The sequence below is a fragment of the Mytilus trossulus genome, chromosome 5 (assembly GCF_036588685.1).
Source record: "Mytilus trossulus isolate FHL-02 chromosome 5, PNRI_Mtr1.1.1.hap1, whole genome shotgun sequence".
Classification (NCBI taxonomy): Eukaryota; Metazoa; Mollusca; class Bivalvia; order Mytilida; family Mytilidae; genus Mytilus; species Mytilus trossulus.
Window position 1 is genome coordinate 80,705,227 of NC_086377.1, and position 17,678 is coordinate 80,722,904.

General features: G+C 28.7%; 1 protein-coding gene across 2 annotated transcripts in view; it reads left to right on the top strand.

Annotated features, from left to right (window-relative positions):
• Positions 1-17,678, top strand: part of LOC134719201 (selenocysteine insertion sequence-binding protein 2-like) — an 80,559-nt gene that overhangs the window by 21,332 nt on the left and 41,549 nt on the right. For both annotated transcript variants that reach the window (XM_063582210.1, XM_063582211.1), the window contains 4 exons: positions 1,303-1,404; positions 2,470-2,540; positions 3,249-3,301; positions 4,436-4,634. In XM_063582210.1, the coding sequence (XP_063438280.1) occupies positions 1,303-1,404; positions 2,470-2,540; positions 3,249-3,301; positions 4,436-4,634 (425 nt within the window). The remainder of the gene's footprint in view (positions 1-1,302; positions 1,405-2,469; positions 2,541-3,248; positions 3,302-4,435; positions 4,635-17,678) is intronic.

A 17,678-nucleotide genomic window follows, 5' to 3' on the forward strand; every position in this document is an offset into this window, starting at 1 on the left:
CACAATCATATGATACTAGTATGTAATGTCAAGTCAAAATTACACAATCATATGATACTAGTATGTAATGTCAAGTCAAAATTACACAATCATATGATACTTGTATGTAATGTCATGTCAAAATAACACAATCATATGATACTTGTATGTAATGTCAAGTCAAAATTACACAATCATATGATACTAGTATGTAATGTCATGTCAAAATTACACAATCATATGATACTTGTATGTAATGTCAAGTCAAAATTACACAATCATATGATACTAGTATGTAATGTCATGTCAAAATTACACAATCATATGATACTAGTATGTAATGTCATGTCAAAATTACACAATCATATGATACTAGTATGTAATGTCATGTCAAAATTACACAATCATATGATACTTGTATGTAATGTCATGTCAAAATTACACAATCATATGATACTAGTATGTAATGTCATGTCAAAATTACACAATCATATGATACTAGTATGTAATGTCAAGTCAAAATTACACAATCATATGATACTAGTATGTAATGTCAAGTCAAAATTACACAATCATATGATACTAGTATGTAATGTCAAGTCAAAATTACACAATCATATGATACTAGTATGTAATGTCATGTCAAAATTACACAATCATATGATACCTGTATGTAATGTCATCATGATGAAGTAATACTACACACATATAAACTTAGTAGTACACAGCTACTTCTGCATAGGTACTATTTCTGTACTAAAAATCTACTTTTAATATTTAGTACTATTTCTTGACTTTAAAATTATTGTAATATTTAGGTACTTGTATTTTACAGTACTTGATTTGTACTAAATATTTTGTACAGAAATAATACAATATTACATGTTTGAAAATCGTAATTTTTAGAGATTTGAAATAGAAAAACTTTCAAAATGCTGAAAACGTAACGGTAGTAACCAAAAATATGTAGTACCTAAATTTAAAGTACAAATTAAGTACTGTAAAATACAGGTACCTAAATATTACAATAATTTTAAAGTAACAAAATAATACTGAATATTAAAAGTAAATTTCCAGTACTTCAGATTTTTAGTACAGAAATATAACCTATGCAAAAGTAACTGTGTAATAGGTACAACTAGATTCTTGACATTGGACCAGCTGAACAATTATAATGTTTAATTTCCTATCGCAAAAAAAATTAAACATACTTGTTTGTGTGGTTCATATGTGTTTCTCTTGTTATTTTGTATATAGATTATACCAGATGGCACTTATGCAAATTTTATTTATATTTAAAAGAAACATTTATTGTTATTTTAGAAATCCAAAGGAGGTCACAATGTATTAGATGCCAGTGCTCCTATCAAACGTGGAAAAGAAAGAGAAACACCAAAGGCAAAGAAACCTAGTCCATTGAAAAAGGTTAGAGTATAACATTTAAGGAATAACAGTACTGTAGTTTAAGAGTTGCCACCATCAATTGTAGATTTGACGATAGCAAATGCAGTTTTACTGGCAATGCGTAGCGGAGACAGTAAAACAGAGATTTGCGACCGTCAAATCAAAATTGAGGGTGGCAACTCTTCAACTACAGTACTGTTATCCCGATTCAAATGCATTACAAAAAGAAATAATACGATAAAACTTGGAAAAATGTCTAATTTTGACAAATAAAAAAAATCTGCGAAACTTCATGAATGATTTTGGCGCAAAGACGTCATGGGTAAACATGATGTCATACAAATGAAAACTTACAAACTGCAGGTTATTATGTTACCTGTACGCTTCAAATCAGGATAAAATTACAATAAAAAGTCGGAATTCGAGGTAGGTGTTGTTTTAATTTCCATTGTATAGTAGTCATCGAAATTTGTTGATTCCATCATTTCAAAATGGTTGTCCTTCCTAAGGTATGCATGGTCAACTGTGGATTTGAGGGCAACTTTTAGCCATTGAAAAAAATTGTTACATACAAATTGCATTAGAATTACATATACACTGTTGTTATTGTCTTATTTAGAACTTTACATGCCCCTGCCACTAGGCAATGGGGGCAAAAAGGGTTACTCTTGTCTATTTTTTTCGTACATCCCAAAATAAGTTTCCGTTGTCTAATTTAGTTTGCCTCAACCAAATGTTATAAAACTTATACATAATGCTTATTACCACATAACTTGAATTTTGGTCGTGTTACTTTTACAGTTCGCTAAATATGTCACTGCATAAAGTTTTATGCAACATAGGCATCATCGGTGTCCCCTTTATTTTAACAGTTTTAATTCTTTATGATGGTATAGAGTAATACATCCGTCATGTTTGTATATGAAATTTTTTTGATGAAAATTTTTGTTAACAGCTTTCAAGAAAGTATATTATATTTTGGCCAACTTTCCTCCTGGTAGTTAGTTGTCTTATTGGCAATCATACCAAATCTCCTTTATTTTTATATGACCTTTAACCCCATACTTATTTTCCTTTTTATTGTAGGTGATTTTGAAAGAGAGAGAAGAGAAGAAACATTTAAAGATGTTAGAAGGAACAGAATCAGGATCAACAGAGTAGGTATTACCGTGTAGCGGGTTATTTTTGTGGGGTGTAAATTTTCACTTATTTTCGCGGATAGAACAGAATTGCCAAAATAAATTCCACCAATTTTAAAGTGTACATGCAAAGGTATTGATAATAATTTCAAATCCGCCAAAATATTTTGTATACCTTATGAAATGAATATCACAAAATTTTATACCCAGGAAAATAACCCAATATGGCATAAAGGACAGAGTAACTTGTCATAAATAATTACTAAATAGAGTTGAGGATGAATATGGGGAATGTATCAAAGAGAGTTGAACCCAACTAATGAGCAAGAACAGACAAAGGCCATCGATGGGTCTTTAACACATCGAGTAAATCCCTCGGTCAGAAGCGAGCTACAACTGGGTCCTAAATAATAATATATATGTGTTCAGTGAAATGGATTTGATACTCAATTGGGAAACAAATATTTGAACAATAAAAGCCATACAAGACTTACATGCTAGATGTTATTAACTTGGAACAGGTGCAAAAATTAGGTTTGGTTTGTAGCTATCTTCATCACTTAGTTATACCGGTATTAACACTTCAATTTGTTGTTGGTAGAAAAACATGCCTCTTTAAAAATTAAAATTGTTCAGATACAAATTTTTACCCTTCTGATTTTGGTAATGATTGGTTCAGAAGATATTATCTGATGTAGGTTCTATATTTGACTTCTATATTTCCAGAGCAGCTGTTGGTATTGGTGTTGTGAGTGCTGAAAGTGACCTGTCTCAAGATGGTAAGTAATCACAAAACAAGTATTAGTACTAATACAAGTAAAAAGATTGATTTTGATGGACCAAGGGAGATAACTCTAAGAATCATCCACTATTTTATAACATTAATGTTTGCATGGAGCATGGTGAAAGCTTGTTAGAATAAGTTCAAAATAATTTGTTTGATTGGTAATACACACTAATTATATAAAATTATAAATGTAAGAACAGTGACTATTGGATTTACTTATAACTTTGATGACTCTTTGATAAACTTAAATACTGGGAGGTTTGACACTTACTATTTTAAAATATTGCCATACTGTACAGACATGTTACCATACAGACATGTTACCATACAGACATATTGCCATACAGACATGTTACCATACAGACATGTTACCATACAGACATGTTACCATACAGACATGTTACCATACAGACATGTTACCATACAGACATGTTACCATACAGACATGTTGCCTTGTTTTATAGACAAAAACAGTTATCCATTTTTTTCTACTTTCTTAAGAAATGTCTGAACTGTCATTATGGACACAAAATGATTTTATCCCTCAGGTTTTCTCCACTGATATTTCTCTAAAATTTCATCAGGTGTTATTTTCAATTTCATCTGGAGTCTAGAATCAATACTGATGAAGTTTCAATAGTAAATACATGTTTTACCCACTAAAAAATCCAATGATATTAACAAGTTACTGAAGGAGAAAGAGAGAGAGGTAAAGATCTTAAAATAATATCAACATTGAATTTGCATAAATGTTATTTTAACATTTCGTAATTTCACATTTGGTCAAGATTTATTAAAAAAAACAGGATTTGGGATTAAGTTTATATCAGTCACTGTATTTTCTAATTCTTCATATAGTTTCTTTAAAAAAACCTTCATCTCAACTAATTGATCCCTCAAAAGACAAACCCTAAAGCAAATCTTACTACAAGTATGTAATATTGGCCTAAATTACGTAGTTGGCCATAACAAGAAAGGGTCAATGTATTCTTTTTTTTTTATGAATCACTTGAATAGGTAAATTTGTTGATATTGGCCAGAATTTCTTTTGACCTCATTGTTTGCACACATTTCAATATTAATGGAAAGTTTGACTATATATTTCTACATTATTATGTCATTACAGCCATGAGTACAAAGAGTTCAATTGATTACACTGGTACCCCAGGAAGTGCCAACCTGTCTCCAGTCAGTCAGACTTCACCTATCAGCATGAGTCCACTGTCTCCAGGAACCAGTCCATTAAGTTCAGAGGTCAATAGTCCTATAGCAGGGGCAGTTGGGAAGGATGTGGTTAAAAAGATACACAGCAGAAGATTTAGAGAGTGAGTTTATTTATCTATTTAATTATAATCATCTTCTTAAGATGTGACTACTTTTTGTCGAGCCTGCAACTTTTGTTGCAGAAAGCTCGACATAGGGATAGTGATCCGGCGGCGGCGGCGTAAGCTCACTTCTTAAAAGCTTTATATTTTAGAAGGTGAAAGACTTGGATGCTTCATACTTTGTATATAGATGCTTCATGTTATGAAGTTTCCGTCAGTCACATGTCCAATGTCCTTGACCTCATTTTCATGGTTCAGTGACCACTTGAAAAAAATTTTTTTTTGTAATGTTGAATTCTCTCTTATTATAAGTAATAGGATAACTATATTTGAAATGTGCGTACCACACAATATCACACACCTATACCCCCCTCCAAAAAAAAAAAAAAATTTGACCCCCAAAAAATTACCCTCATTTCAAGTAAAAGAGCCCTAAATTTTCATAAAAAAAAAGCAAAAAAACACCCCAAAAAACACCAAATTTTCTTACTCCCAAAAAAATTTTTTTTTTACTTTGGGAAAAAAACCAACAATAAAAACACCCAAAAAACAACTAAAAAATTCCAAAAAAAATAAATAAAAAAAACCGGGAGAACAGGCGAAGAAAGAATTCTGTGGGATTTAAGAGAAAAAATAATTTCCCCAGTGCGCCCCAACCTTGATTTTTAATTAATTTTATCAATATAGTCTAGTAATAAAACGGATCAATACGACTACAACTTCAATTGCTTTTTACATTTGTGAAGTGTTATAAACTAAATCGATCATTGGAAATATTTACATGGTTGTCAAGAGTATGTTTACATGTTGCCTAGACAATGTTGTCATCACATGTAAACATATAGCAGACTGGTGCGGTCTTTCGTTTCAAATTTACAGTGGTGAGAAGACGTGTGTGCTTTTTAGTGTGTTGTGGTTTTTCATGTCGGACAGTATATCTTCCTCTCAAGAAGAAGAATTGTTAGGTAGTCCTACTGCACTAGAATTAGAACAGGAAATTAGTGAATCACAAGCAGTACATCAAAACCTGTTGGATTATTCAGAGCAGGCTGTTAGTTTAATTCTTTCTGAAGATATGGAATCAGAACAACAATGGACTGATACCCAAAAACAATTTATTAATGATTATAGAATTTACTATCACAATATGGGATTGTTGGTTGACGAAATTGATTCAAATGGACCAACCGGAAAGATGCCGAAGCTTCCTAAAAAACCTAAACAACGGCTTAGTGACCTTTATGGAAAAGTGAATAAGAAAAAAATGACCCCCCAAGAACTGCACCAATATCTAGCAGACAACATTGCTGATGTTAACCGCACAATTTCTAGAGAAATATTCACCGACGTTTATTTGCTTTTTGGCAATGAGAGTGAGACGATCATTGTGGAAAAATTAAATAAAGGGATACGAAATCTAAAACGGCAGGATGCTCAAACACTTTTAATTCATATTAATTTTGGACAGTTTTTAAATCTTGCCAAAACCTGGCTGGAAAATGAAAGGAAAGAAGGAAGAATTCAACAATCTTGGTCTGTATGGTTAAAAGAGAAGACAGGGTATTCCGATGACCACGCGAGGAAGCTACGTGCTCTCGCAAAGGTTCTTCACGGATACCAACAATTTTTTTATGTGGGATTACCTCTAAATTTCATTTTGGGAAAACTAAAAGAAATTGAAATCATGCTACAAATTCCAGATTACAATGTATTCTGGAGAGGACCTGTGGCTCTACCAACCACCAATGCTCTTCAATCATCGCAAGACGATACACTTACACTGACTGCTTCCGAGTGACTTTTTTAAATGCTATATTTAGAAACTTAGAACTTTCTCAATCTGTAATTGTGTTTTTTAATATAGAATATGTGATATTGATTTTCTTATTCCATATAAGGAGTAATCATACATGATCAGTGGCTGGGACAACTTTGTATATATTCCGTATAAGGAATGACTATTTCTCAATGCTATATTTAGAAACGGTTGTGCATAACCGGGTAACTTTTAGTGGATGTGACAGTTCTAACTTTGAACAGTGATATTATGTTTATAGTGTTTGATTTGTATGTATTCATTGCACTTTTGTTTTCAAATTAAAATTTTGAAACTGATTATTGTTTTGGTAATAAATTAACCGTAAGTAAAGGAGGAGCGAAAAAACCAAAGGGACGTTATATCTCATAAGTAAAAAGTAAATCGACAAAGCCATGGCTAAAAAAGAAACAGACAAACAGACAAACAACAGAACACAAAATACAACACAGAAAAAAAACCTAAAGACTGAGAAACACGAACCCCACCAAAAACCGGGGGTGATCTCAGGTGCTCTGGAAGGGTAAGCGGACCCTGTTCCACATGTGGTACCTTTCATTTAGAAAGATCTAAAACTTAGTCATCATTAATTCTTGTTCATAGAAAGAACCTGTTATTTCTTCGCCTTTTAAATCAATTATTTTATAAGTAAAAGGAATTGTATTTAAAACTTTTTCAATTACAAATATTTCTTTAGTCCAACGAGTAGTATAACCCTTTTCAAATTTACCCTTTTTTTTTGTTATTCTTACTCTATCTCCGACTTTGAATTTAGCTTTTTTAATTTTCTCTTCTTTTTCTGGATATAAATTTTTATACACTGTTAATTCATTTTTTAATTTACTTGCTTGAACAGGTGTCATTTTAATTGAAGAATGTACTGTATTATTATAATTTTTAACTAATTTATCTAATATATCATAATATTTTAAAGTTTCATTAGCAGTAAAGTATTTATACATATGTTGTTTCATTGTTCCTATCCATCGTTCCACTACACTGGATTTTTCTTCATTCTCAGTTGAATATAACTTTATGTTATTATCTTTTAACAATTCTTTTACTTGTCGATTATAAAATTCGGATCCTTTATCTGACCAAATATATATTGGTTTTCTTTCTTTAAATAATGTTTTAAATGCTTCACTCACTGCTACTCCTGTTTTATTTTTCAATGGAATCAACCAACCATATTTACTAAAAACATCTATAACTGCTAATAAATATTTATAGTGTTTATTTTGTTTTGAATATGGTTGCATATCTATTAAATCAACTGCCCATGTTTGATCTATTGAATGAACATAAACACGTCTTTTAGGAAAAGATTTTACAACTCTATGATGTAGTTCATCTGCTAATTTATTTGTTAGATTTGTTTTAGACATTTTGAAGTAACTAAAATGTTTTCTTAAAAAATGGAGGCAAAAAAGGATAAAATTTTATCCAAGCGAGGAGATTCATATAAACTTATTTTGACAAAAGAATATAAACATAAAGCAAGTATTTATGTATTTAATTATAAAATTAGTCTAAAGGATGAAAAACAAGAAACATTTACAAATGCTTTTGACCACATGGTAGACTATTCCATAAAAGATTACCCTAATGGAAGAATTAAAATAGTACCTATTCATGAAATCATAATTACTAAACATAAAAGCTGGCCTATAAGAACATATAATACAGTTAAAAAGTTATTCATGGATCAAATGGAAAGATTATTAAATAGTGCTGAAGAATTAAATTTAGAAGAAGTTATTTTTGAAGTTACTATTATACCCAATAAAAGAGGAAAAGGTAAAGCTTTAAAAATATTAGATGTCATAAATAAAAGAAGTATTATCAAAATAAAAAATGATGATACAATATGTTTATCAAGGGCAATTGTAACTTCTTTAGCTTCAAATAAGTTATTAAAAGATTTTACAGATTCTCAATTAAAACATATCAATGAAAGTAGACCATTACAAAAAAGATTAGCTGAAGATTTGCATGAACAATCAGGAGTAGAAATAAAAGAAGAAGGAAATGATTTGGAAGATTTAAAAGCTTTTGAAAATTATCTTAATATTAGGATAATTGTTTTTACATCAAATAGTACAGAATATATTGTATATGATGGTAATGAAGAATATAATGAACAAATATATTTATATTATCATGATGAACACTTTGACACTATAACAAATATAACAGGATTTTTAGCTAAACGTAGGTTTTGTAAAGTATGTTTAATTGGTTATACTGAACAACATACATGCAAAGATAATACAGTAACAACTATCAGAAAACAACATATTTGTGATAAATGTAACAAAACATATACAGGTAAAAATCACAAATGTGGTGAAAAAATATGTTTAATATGTTATGAAAAATACACGGAAAGTAATGAAGAACACTTATGTTATATGAAACCATCAGTACCAAAACAAGTAAAAAATAATAAATATATATATTTTGATTTTGAAGCAAATCAAGAAACAGGAATACATATAATGAATTTTTGTATAGCTTACGATTTAGAAAATATTTATTGTTTTAAAAATAACTATGCAAAAGTATTTAAATGTGATTTCAATATTGATAATTTAAACTTGTTAGAATTAGACATAGATGATTGTTTTAGTGATGTAGAAAAAATTAAATATGAAACAAATTCTGTAATAGACAACTTTTGTAAATATTTCATAAGAGATAAATTTAAAGACTACACTTTTATTTCACATTATGGAAAAGGTTATGATATGCAACCGATTTTAGGATACATTGTAAAAAATAAAATTGAACATAACATAATTTCTTCTGGACTAAAATTAACAGCTATATTTATTAAAGGAATAAATTTAAAATTCATAGATTCTATAAATTTTACATTATGTGGATTAGCTGCTTTCCCAAAAACATTTGGATTTGTGGGTAACAAAGGTTATTTTCCACATTATTTTAATACAACAGAGAATCAAAAATATGGGGGTATTTATCCTGATAAAGAATATTTTGGTTATAATACTATGACAATTAAAAATAAAGAATTATTTGATGAATGGTATAATAAAGTTAAAGAAAAAGAATTTAAATTCTATAAAGAAATATTTTATTATTGTCTATTGGATGTTTTAATTCTTGCCAAAGGTTGTACCTTATATAGAAAATTATTTTTAAATATAACCAATAATTGTATCGATCCATTTCAATATATTACAATTGCTCAATGTTGTACAAAAATATTTAAAACATTAATGTTGACAAATGAAACAATTGGAATTCACAAAAAGATGACAATTAAAGAAGTACATTCACAAAAATCAATACAATGGTTAGAGTATATTTCTTTAGAATATAATATAATGATTCAACATGCTAAAAGGGGAGGTGAAAAGAAATTATTCATTAATAATAAATGTTATAAAGTCGATGGTTATTATTATGATAGAGAAAATAAAATGCGTAATGTTTATGAATTTTTTGGATGTTATTGGCATGGATGCACAAAATGTTATAGTCCTGAAGAAATATGTAAAAAAGATAGAAATAAAAAAACTATGAAAGAGTTATATGACCAAACTAAAGAAAGACTTAAAACTATTGAAGATTATCTAAAACCAAATGTAAAAATTCATACAATATGGGAATGTGAGTTTGATCAACAAAAATATCCTGAAGTTGATCCACATTTAAAACCTATTGATAAAAGAGATGCATTTTATGGAGGAAGAACAGAAACTATTCAATTATACAATAATCTTTCTGATTTAAAAGGTAGATATGTAGATTTTTGTTCTCTGTATCCATCAGTAAATAAATATTGTAAATATCCTATAGGACATCCTATTACATCTACAGAAATATCTGTAGATGATTATATAAAAAATAATTATTTCGGAATAATGAAATGTAAAATATTACCACCTAAAGGATTGTATCACCCTGTTTTACCTTATAAACAATTAACTAGTGATAATACACATAAATTACTTTTTGGATTATGTAGAACATGTATGAATAAAATATCTTTTAAATGTAAACACATAGATGATCCTACTTTAAATAAACATGATAAAATACATGAAATAAAAAGATGTAAAGAATGTAAAAATATTAAAAATGAAAAATGTATACATTCTGATGAGGAAAGAGTTATAGTAGGTACATGGTCTACAATAGAAATAGATAAAGCAATAGAAAAAGGTTATGAATTACAAAAAATATATGAACTAGAACATTTTGAAAAAACATCTACAGATATATTTAAACTTTATGTAGATACGTTTATGAAATATAAACAAGAAGCTTCAGGATGTAAATGTGATCCTAAATATTGTAAAAATGATTGTAAAAACGATAAAGAATGTAAAACAAAAATACAATACATTATAGATAATACTGCTTATGATCTAGATATTGACAAAGTTAAGTACAATTCAGGATTAAGATTTATAGCTAAAATATGTTTAAATAATTTATGGGGACATTTTGGTATGAGAGATAATTTTACACAAAAAGAATATTGTTTTACTTTAGAACATATAACTAAAATAGTATTTAATGAAAAATATAAAGATATAAGTACTATGATATTAGATGAAGATATTGTTTTAACAGAATATAAAAATAAAGAAGAATACTCTAAACCTAATCCAAGTGTAAATGTTTATATAGCTTTGTTTACAACAGCACATGCTAGATTAAAATTATACGAACTATTGGATATTCTTCAAGAAAGAGTTTTATACATGGATACAGATTCTTGTATTTATAATGATGATGGTTCTGAAGCTTGTAAAAAAATAGAAAGTATGATGGGAAATAAATTAGGAGATTTAACAGATGAAATTGTTTCAAAACATAACGCTAATCATATAAAACAATTTATATCTGCTGGTCCAAAAGATTATTCTATGAAACTAGATACAGAAAAACTAGTTAGCTGTTGTAAAGGTTTTAGATTAAATGCTGAAGTAGAAAAAAAGATTACATTAGATAAAAAAATAAAAATAGTTACTGATGAAAATGAAAAATATGAAACTGTTAAATATAATAATATAAAAATAGGAAAAGATCATCAACTTAAAACAGTTAAACAAGTTAAAGCTTATGATTATATGTTTGATAAAAGAATGGTATATTGTAAAAATGAAAATTTAATTAGAAGTTTTCCTTATGGATATTAAAAAATATATAATTTAAATTTTTATTTTAAAAAATAAAAGACTAAAAAATGATTGAAGCTTATACTGAGAAAGATGATCCTGACGCTAAAGTTATATTAGGAAGAATAATGTTATCAGATTATCAGATATGTTGTTTAAGAGATGATGGAGAATGTCCTTTGACTCCAAAACAAATGGAAGTAATGGAAAAGTTTGATGGTAAAAAGTTATCTAAGTTTCCTCCTGGTTGGGATGCTTTTATTAGACCAGATAAAGTTTATGAATATGTTTTTGAAAAACCATGTCCTGAAATTTAATTTTTTATTTTATTTTATTATTTCTCTATACCCCTAAAAACAGAAAAAGTACAGGAATAGTACATACTTTTTTCTGCAATTTTGCTGTTTTTACCAGGAAAAGTACAGAAATTAGGGACTCTAATTTTTATCAATTTTTTCTTATTTTTCCAATTTTTCATACAAACGTAAATTGTATTTATTTTTTATTTTAATTTCCAAACAATAAAACCAGTTAATGTCATACCACCAACAACAAATGCAATCTCTCTATTTTTCTGGTCTTCTGATGGAGTATAAAAATCACTTAATGTAGGTTTAGGTGATAATGAAGTTAATTTTTTATTCGTGACACGATAGTATAGTTTCATTGCTTGGTCAACATTATCAAAAGTCTGAACCGCATGATGTTCCTTTTGTAATTGTTCAGTTATAAAATCTAATCTTTGTATTCTTTTTTTATTCCATTCTGATTGTGCTTTTTCTAATTTTTCTATAGCTTTATCATGTCTTATTTTCTCTTCATTTGCATTACTACCCATATGTGAAAATAAATAATTACTCCCTGAAAATGCAAAAGCATTTGTTATTGCCCCACCAAGCATCATTGTTAAAGCACTTGCCATTTTATAAAAACAAAAATTACTTCATAATATCAGCAGGTATAATACCTTGCTTAATCAACATATCTTTTGTTGCTATCGCAAGTAATATATCAATGGATAACATTACAACATCATTCATGTTAAAATCCACTTTTGGTGCTGGCCTCCTTAATACCTTTTTACCTATTTCTGCATATCCAACTGTTAACAATGTTTCCACTCCAGCATGATATAACATATTTGCTATTTGTTTTCCGTCTTTTTGAGTTGTCATTTTAATGTACTAAATTTAATTAAATTCAAAAGGATCAATTTCTTTCTTTTGTTTTTCTGGTTTTGTTATTTCTTTAATCATTCTTTCTGGTTTCTTACTTTGGTTGTAAAAAAACAATCCCAATCCAACAATACTTATAGGAAAAAGTACAAATTTGTAATCAACTAGGGAACTGGAGTGTTTCTCGACAGAAGGGATATGTTCGTTTGATTCATAATCTGTTTCTGTATCAGAATCTTTTGTTATTTGTTTGATTTTTGAATTTTCTTTTTTTAATTTTTCCACTTCTTTTTTTCTCAATTCTGCATTTCTTATTCTTACTTCTGCACCTTTCTTACCAGCAGCTACTCTTTTTGGGTCTTTTGGTTTGGGTTTTTTAAATACTTCTTTTTTTTCTTCTTTGTTTTCTTTTTGTTCAGGATTTTCATTCATCATTTTTTATGTCATTATTTTCATCTTTTTTTCGGAAATCGAGCGAAGCGAGTGGTTCAATATGTCTTGCTGTTGTTAATATTGCAGTAAAAGGAGCAAGATACATTCCATATCTATAGTACAGTTCACAACATGTATTAGTTAAAGCATTATTGATAAAAGGATCTTCCTTTAAGTCTTGTATTAAAATTGGTGGATTAACAACTTTGAAAAACTTTGATACACCCATGACATATAAATTTATAAAAGAGTTTCCTAATGTTTTGGTCATACTAGCTCCCAATCTTGCTTCATATTTACAGTATAGTTTGTTTATTTGCTCTGTTGTCATTTTATCAATATCTGACAGTTGTAATTCTTTACCCAGATATTGTTTACTACTCCCACCAGCAACAACGGATGATAATCTTTCGCGTTTTTTTTCTTGAAGGGAACCGTTCACTTCGCTCGCTTCATCATCAATATTTATGTTTTCCACAATTTGCTCGCTTAATAATTCTTCAGCATTCATTTTATACGTTTCAAAAAACGGATATAATTTATTTTTAACTTTAAAAAAATTAAATACAACATATCCAACCAATGATAAGACTGCAGTGTTTGTTGCAATTGTTAGTATTTCCAACAGCATTGCTTTTTTTTATTACTTATTTTGGTTAAATTACTTAAGAATTACTTAAGCATTACTTAAGCATTACTTAAGCATTACTTAAGCATTACTTGAGAATTGCTAAAAAAATCAATTAAGTAACCAATAATCAGTAGGTTGATCTGTCTTTAATATTAATTTACGATGTTTCTTTTTTTTAAGTTCTTCCTTTATTCTTTGTCTTTCTTCCAAAGTAGGAATAACATCATTTTCTCTTAGACAATTATCAAAACTATCTCTATCTTTTGTGTAAAACATGCATAACCATTTTGTTTGTTCTCTTAAATCTTTTAAAACAGAGTTGTATCTCTGTGAAATGACCCACACTGATTGTTCCGCATGTCTTCCTGAAAATGCAAGCTCGGACAGCATATCTTTTTTCTTTGTTAGTTCTTTTGTTGCACTGCAGTCATCAATGATATATAATGTTGAATGACCAGCATATTTTTTAAAGAACATTCTTAGTAGTTCTTGTAGCTTCTCTTCTTCATAAAGGGAACCGTTCGCTTCTCTCACTTCAACAATAGGATTAACAATTATTAGATTTTTTGTTTTTGGTTTTCTAACATCACCAATCCATTCACGATTTTTGTATGCTTTGTTCCATTGGATGGTTGGACAAAGTATGACTATATATTTGAAAACTCCACTATATTCTCCTTCTAATAAATCAAGAACAAACTCTGTTTTTCCACATCCTGTTTGTCCACATATAATAGCACAATGGGGATATTTTGGTAATTCATAAAGGGAATCGGAGTGTATCTCGCTCCGCTCGTTTGTTTCCATTTTTTAAGGGGAACCGCTAGTAATTAACTTCTTTAAATCTTCCATCTTCAAAATTAATTTGTGCATCTTGTATAACAAACAGATAAACATTTATTAATTTATTTGCTCCTGCTGTTTTAGTTATTTGGATAGTAATACCTTCAGAAGCATTTTCAATTCTTCTACCTGAACCGTGTAATGAGTTGTCATCTGTTGAACGTAAATCTAACCATAATGCATAATTAGTTGTAAGATATTTTTCTAATGTTGTATAGGATAAATTTAAATCCTTTAAAACTTCTTCTGTTGTTTTATTTCTTTTTGAATTTAAAGCAAAGAATTTATTTATTTCATCCCATTGTTGATATGCTTTCATTCCTTGACTGTAAAGTTGATTTGGAACACCTTCTATTGTCATTTCTACTTTTGTTATGTTAGGATTATAATAAGTTTCGGTACTTGTTCTTTCAGGATCTTCGAACAACATTAGAATTCCTTTCATACTTCTAGCTGGAACATTTAAATTTATATTCCACAATGTATCAGATTTGTTTTTGGTTATTTTTCTATGTCTTAGTATTCTATCGTACAAAATAACCATCTTACCATTAACTTGTTGTCTTATCTGTCTTGCTAATTCTGCATCAGTAACCATATCAAATTCTAAACAAATGTTTTTGATTGTATAACTTGCAGATGTATCTGTTGATTTAATAACATTGCTATAATTATTAAATGTAAGTTCATATTCAAGTCTATCACCAAGACCTGCTTGATAAAAAGGCATATGAGTTTCTAATAGTTCAAAATCAAGTGGGATACAAAATCTTGCACCATATGCAGTTGCAATTGCTTCATCCCCTATGTTTGATGCTTTATCATCCGCACCAACTCTGTGTTTTAACATGTTTGTTTCACCAATTCCTTGGTATGCCATATTTAAACGTTCAGATGTAGATTTCCATAAATCAACATAACAATGATAAATATCACTATCATCAATTGACATAATTTCATTTCCACTTATACGAATTGTTGTTTTTTTAACTATTGTTCTTCCTATGTTTTGATATATAGTTGCATTGTCGTCTGTAGATGTGAGTTCTATTTCAAATGCCAATCTGGTTGTTCCAGGAACAATAACATCATTATTGCTTAGATTGGGGAATCTCACTAATAGCTGTTGATTTTGATCAATAGTTGAAGGATTATTTGTTATTGATACACTTTGACGAATACCTTTCACACCACGGGGTTCTCTTATTTTTCTGTAAGGATTTAATTTGTTTCCGTATGCCGACATTTTTAAGGATTAAATTTGTTATAAAAATAATTCAATTATCACTGATACTAGAGTATTGATACATGTAGAATTATCACTCTCACTAACAAACCCTATAATATCTCCAGCCTTAACTTCAAAAGGTATATTAAAGTTATGATAACTGTGTGTGTCACCATTACTTAAACTTATTCCGTAACTATATGTCTTATAATTATTAACAGTTATCATAACATCTATATTATCTGAGTTTGTTCTTAAACTTACTAAACTAATACCCAATATTTGTCCTGGAAAGTTCATTACATAATAACCACCACCACCATCACCAAAATTAAACTTTTGTCTTGCATGTATTGAACCATCAATTCCAGCATTTATACTTATTAATTTTTTGTCTGGTTTATTTTTAATATTACTAACTATATTTTCAACATTTAAAACTCTGATGTTTAGGGCAGAGACACCCCGTTGTAAATGTTTATCCTTAGTATCCATTGTTTGAAGCTCACTCTTCATATTTAATATTTCCTTTTTTATTTCCGATGTATCTACGTTTTTTTTTTTGACACCAAGTATGCTCATTTTATTAAATAAATTATATAACTTCTAAAACACAATTAATTGGTAAATGATTAATTATCTTGTTATTATTTTCATCTCTTATTTCTAATTTCAATTCTGTTATAACATCATTTACTAAACACTTATATTCCGGATGCTCAAATCTCGCTGTTATAACTTCACCAAACTCTTTATTTTCAACTGGAATAACAGCTAATAATGTACTTGGCTTACCATCAAGATAATTATGAGAAGTGCTAACTTGTTCCAAATGGATATATAATGATTTATGGATAGCAAAATCCACAAATTTGTTTCCATAATGTAATTCATTAGGTTCGAATTTACGTTTATTATTAAATCCTAACATATTTCCCAAACCCTTACTTATCTTTAACTCAGTAGTAGTGTTTAATGAAGCGATACCATTTGCTTCATTTACGGATAATACAATATTTTCTTTTTGAAATTCATCCACTATTTGTTGAAAACTATAATAACCATTCATAATCCTTTGCTGTTCCTCTCCGGTTTTTGTTATAAACCCATGATAAACATTATACCAACCTATGCTGTATCTTATAAATTTCAAACCAATACGTTTATTTCCATTTCTGTTATTTATGTATTGTTCTAAGTTTATTGTATTATCAATATTTGAAATAGTATGAAACATTTTTAATATAAAAAAATGATAACAAAAGAATTTAAATATAATCCTAATGTTTCATATAATCCAGGTATTAAATATTCTGAAAAAGATCATCAATTAAAAACAAATCTTGTAAATCAAACGATATTTGTAAATCAAAAAGAGAACTTTAAAACAGCTTTTCCTGATTTATTTCAAAACTATCAAAACCCATCAATACACACTAACGAACCATGGAATGCCTGGATTCATTCTTCATTTGATTGGTGGCAATGTCAGTTAAATTTTGCAGTTTGGTGTGCAAGTACAGGATGTGGTGTTTCTTATAATGATCATATACAAAATACTTCAAATCTTACAAAGTCTTTTTATATGTTTCATTTATATTATTGCATTGCAAGAATTTTAAAAGAACTTAAATCACCTTTACCAACAGATTCTTCTTTCTGTTATTACAAGAACCCATATGACAAAGCTGCATATCAGAAATTATGTGATGAATTTAATATTTCTCCAAATACAAATTGGAGACAAAAACTAGAATCATCAT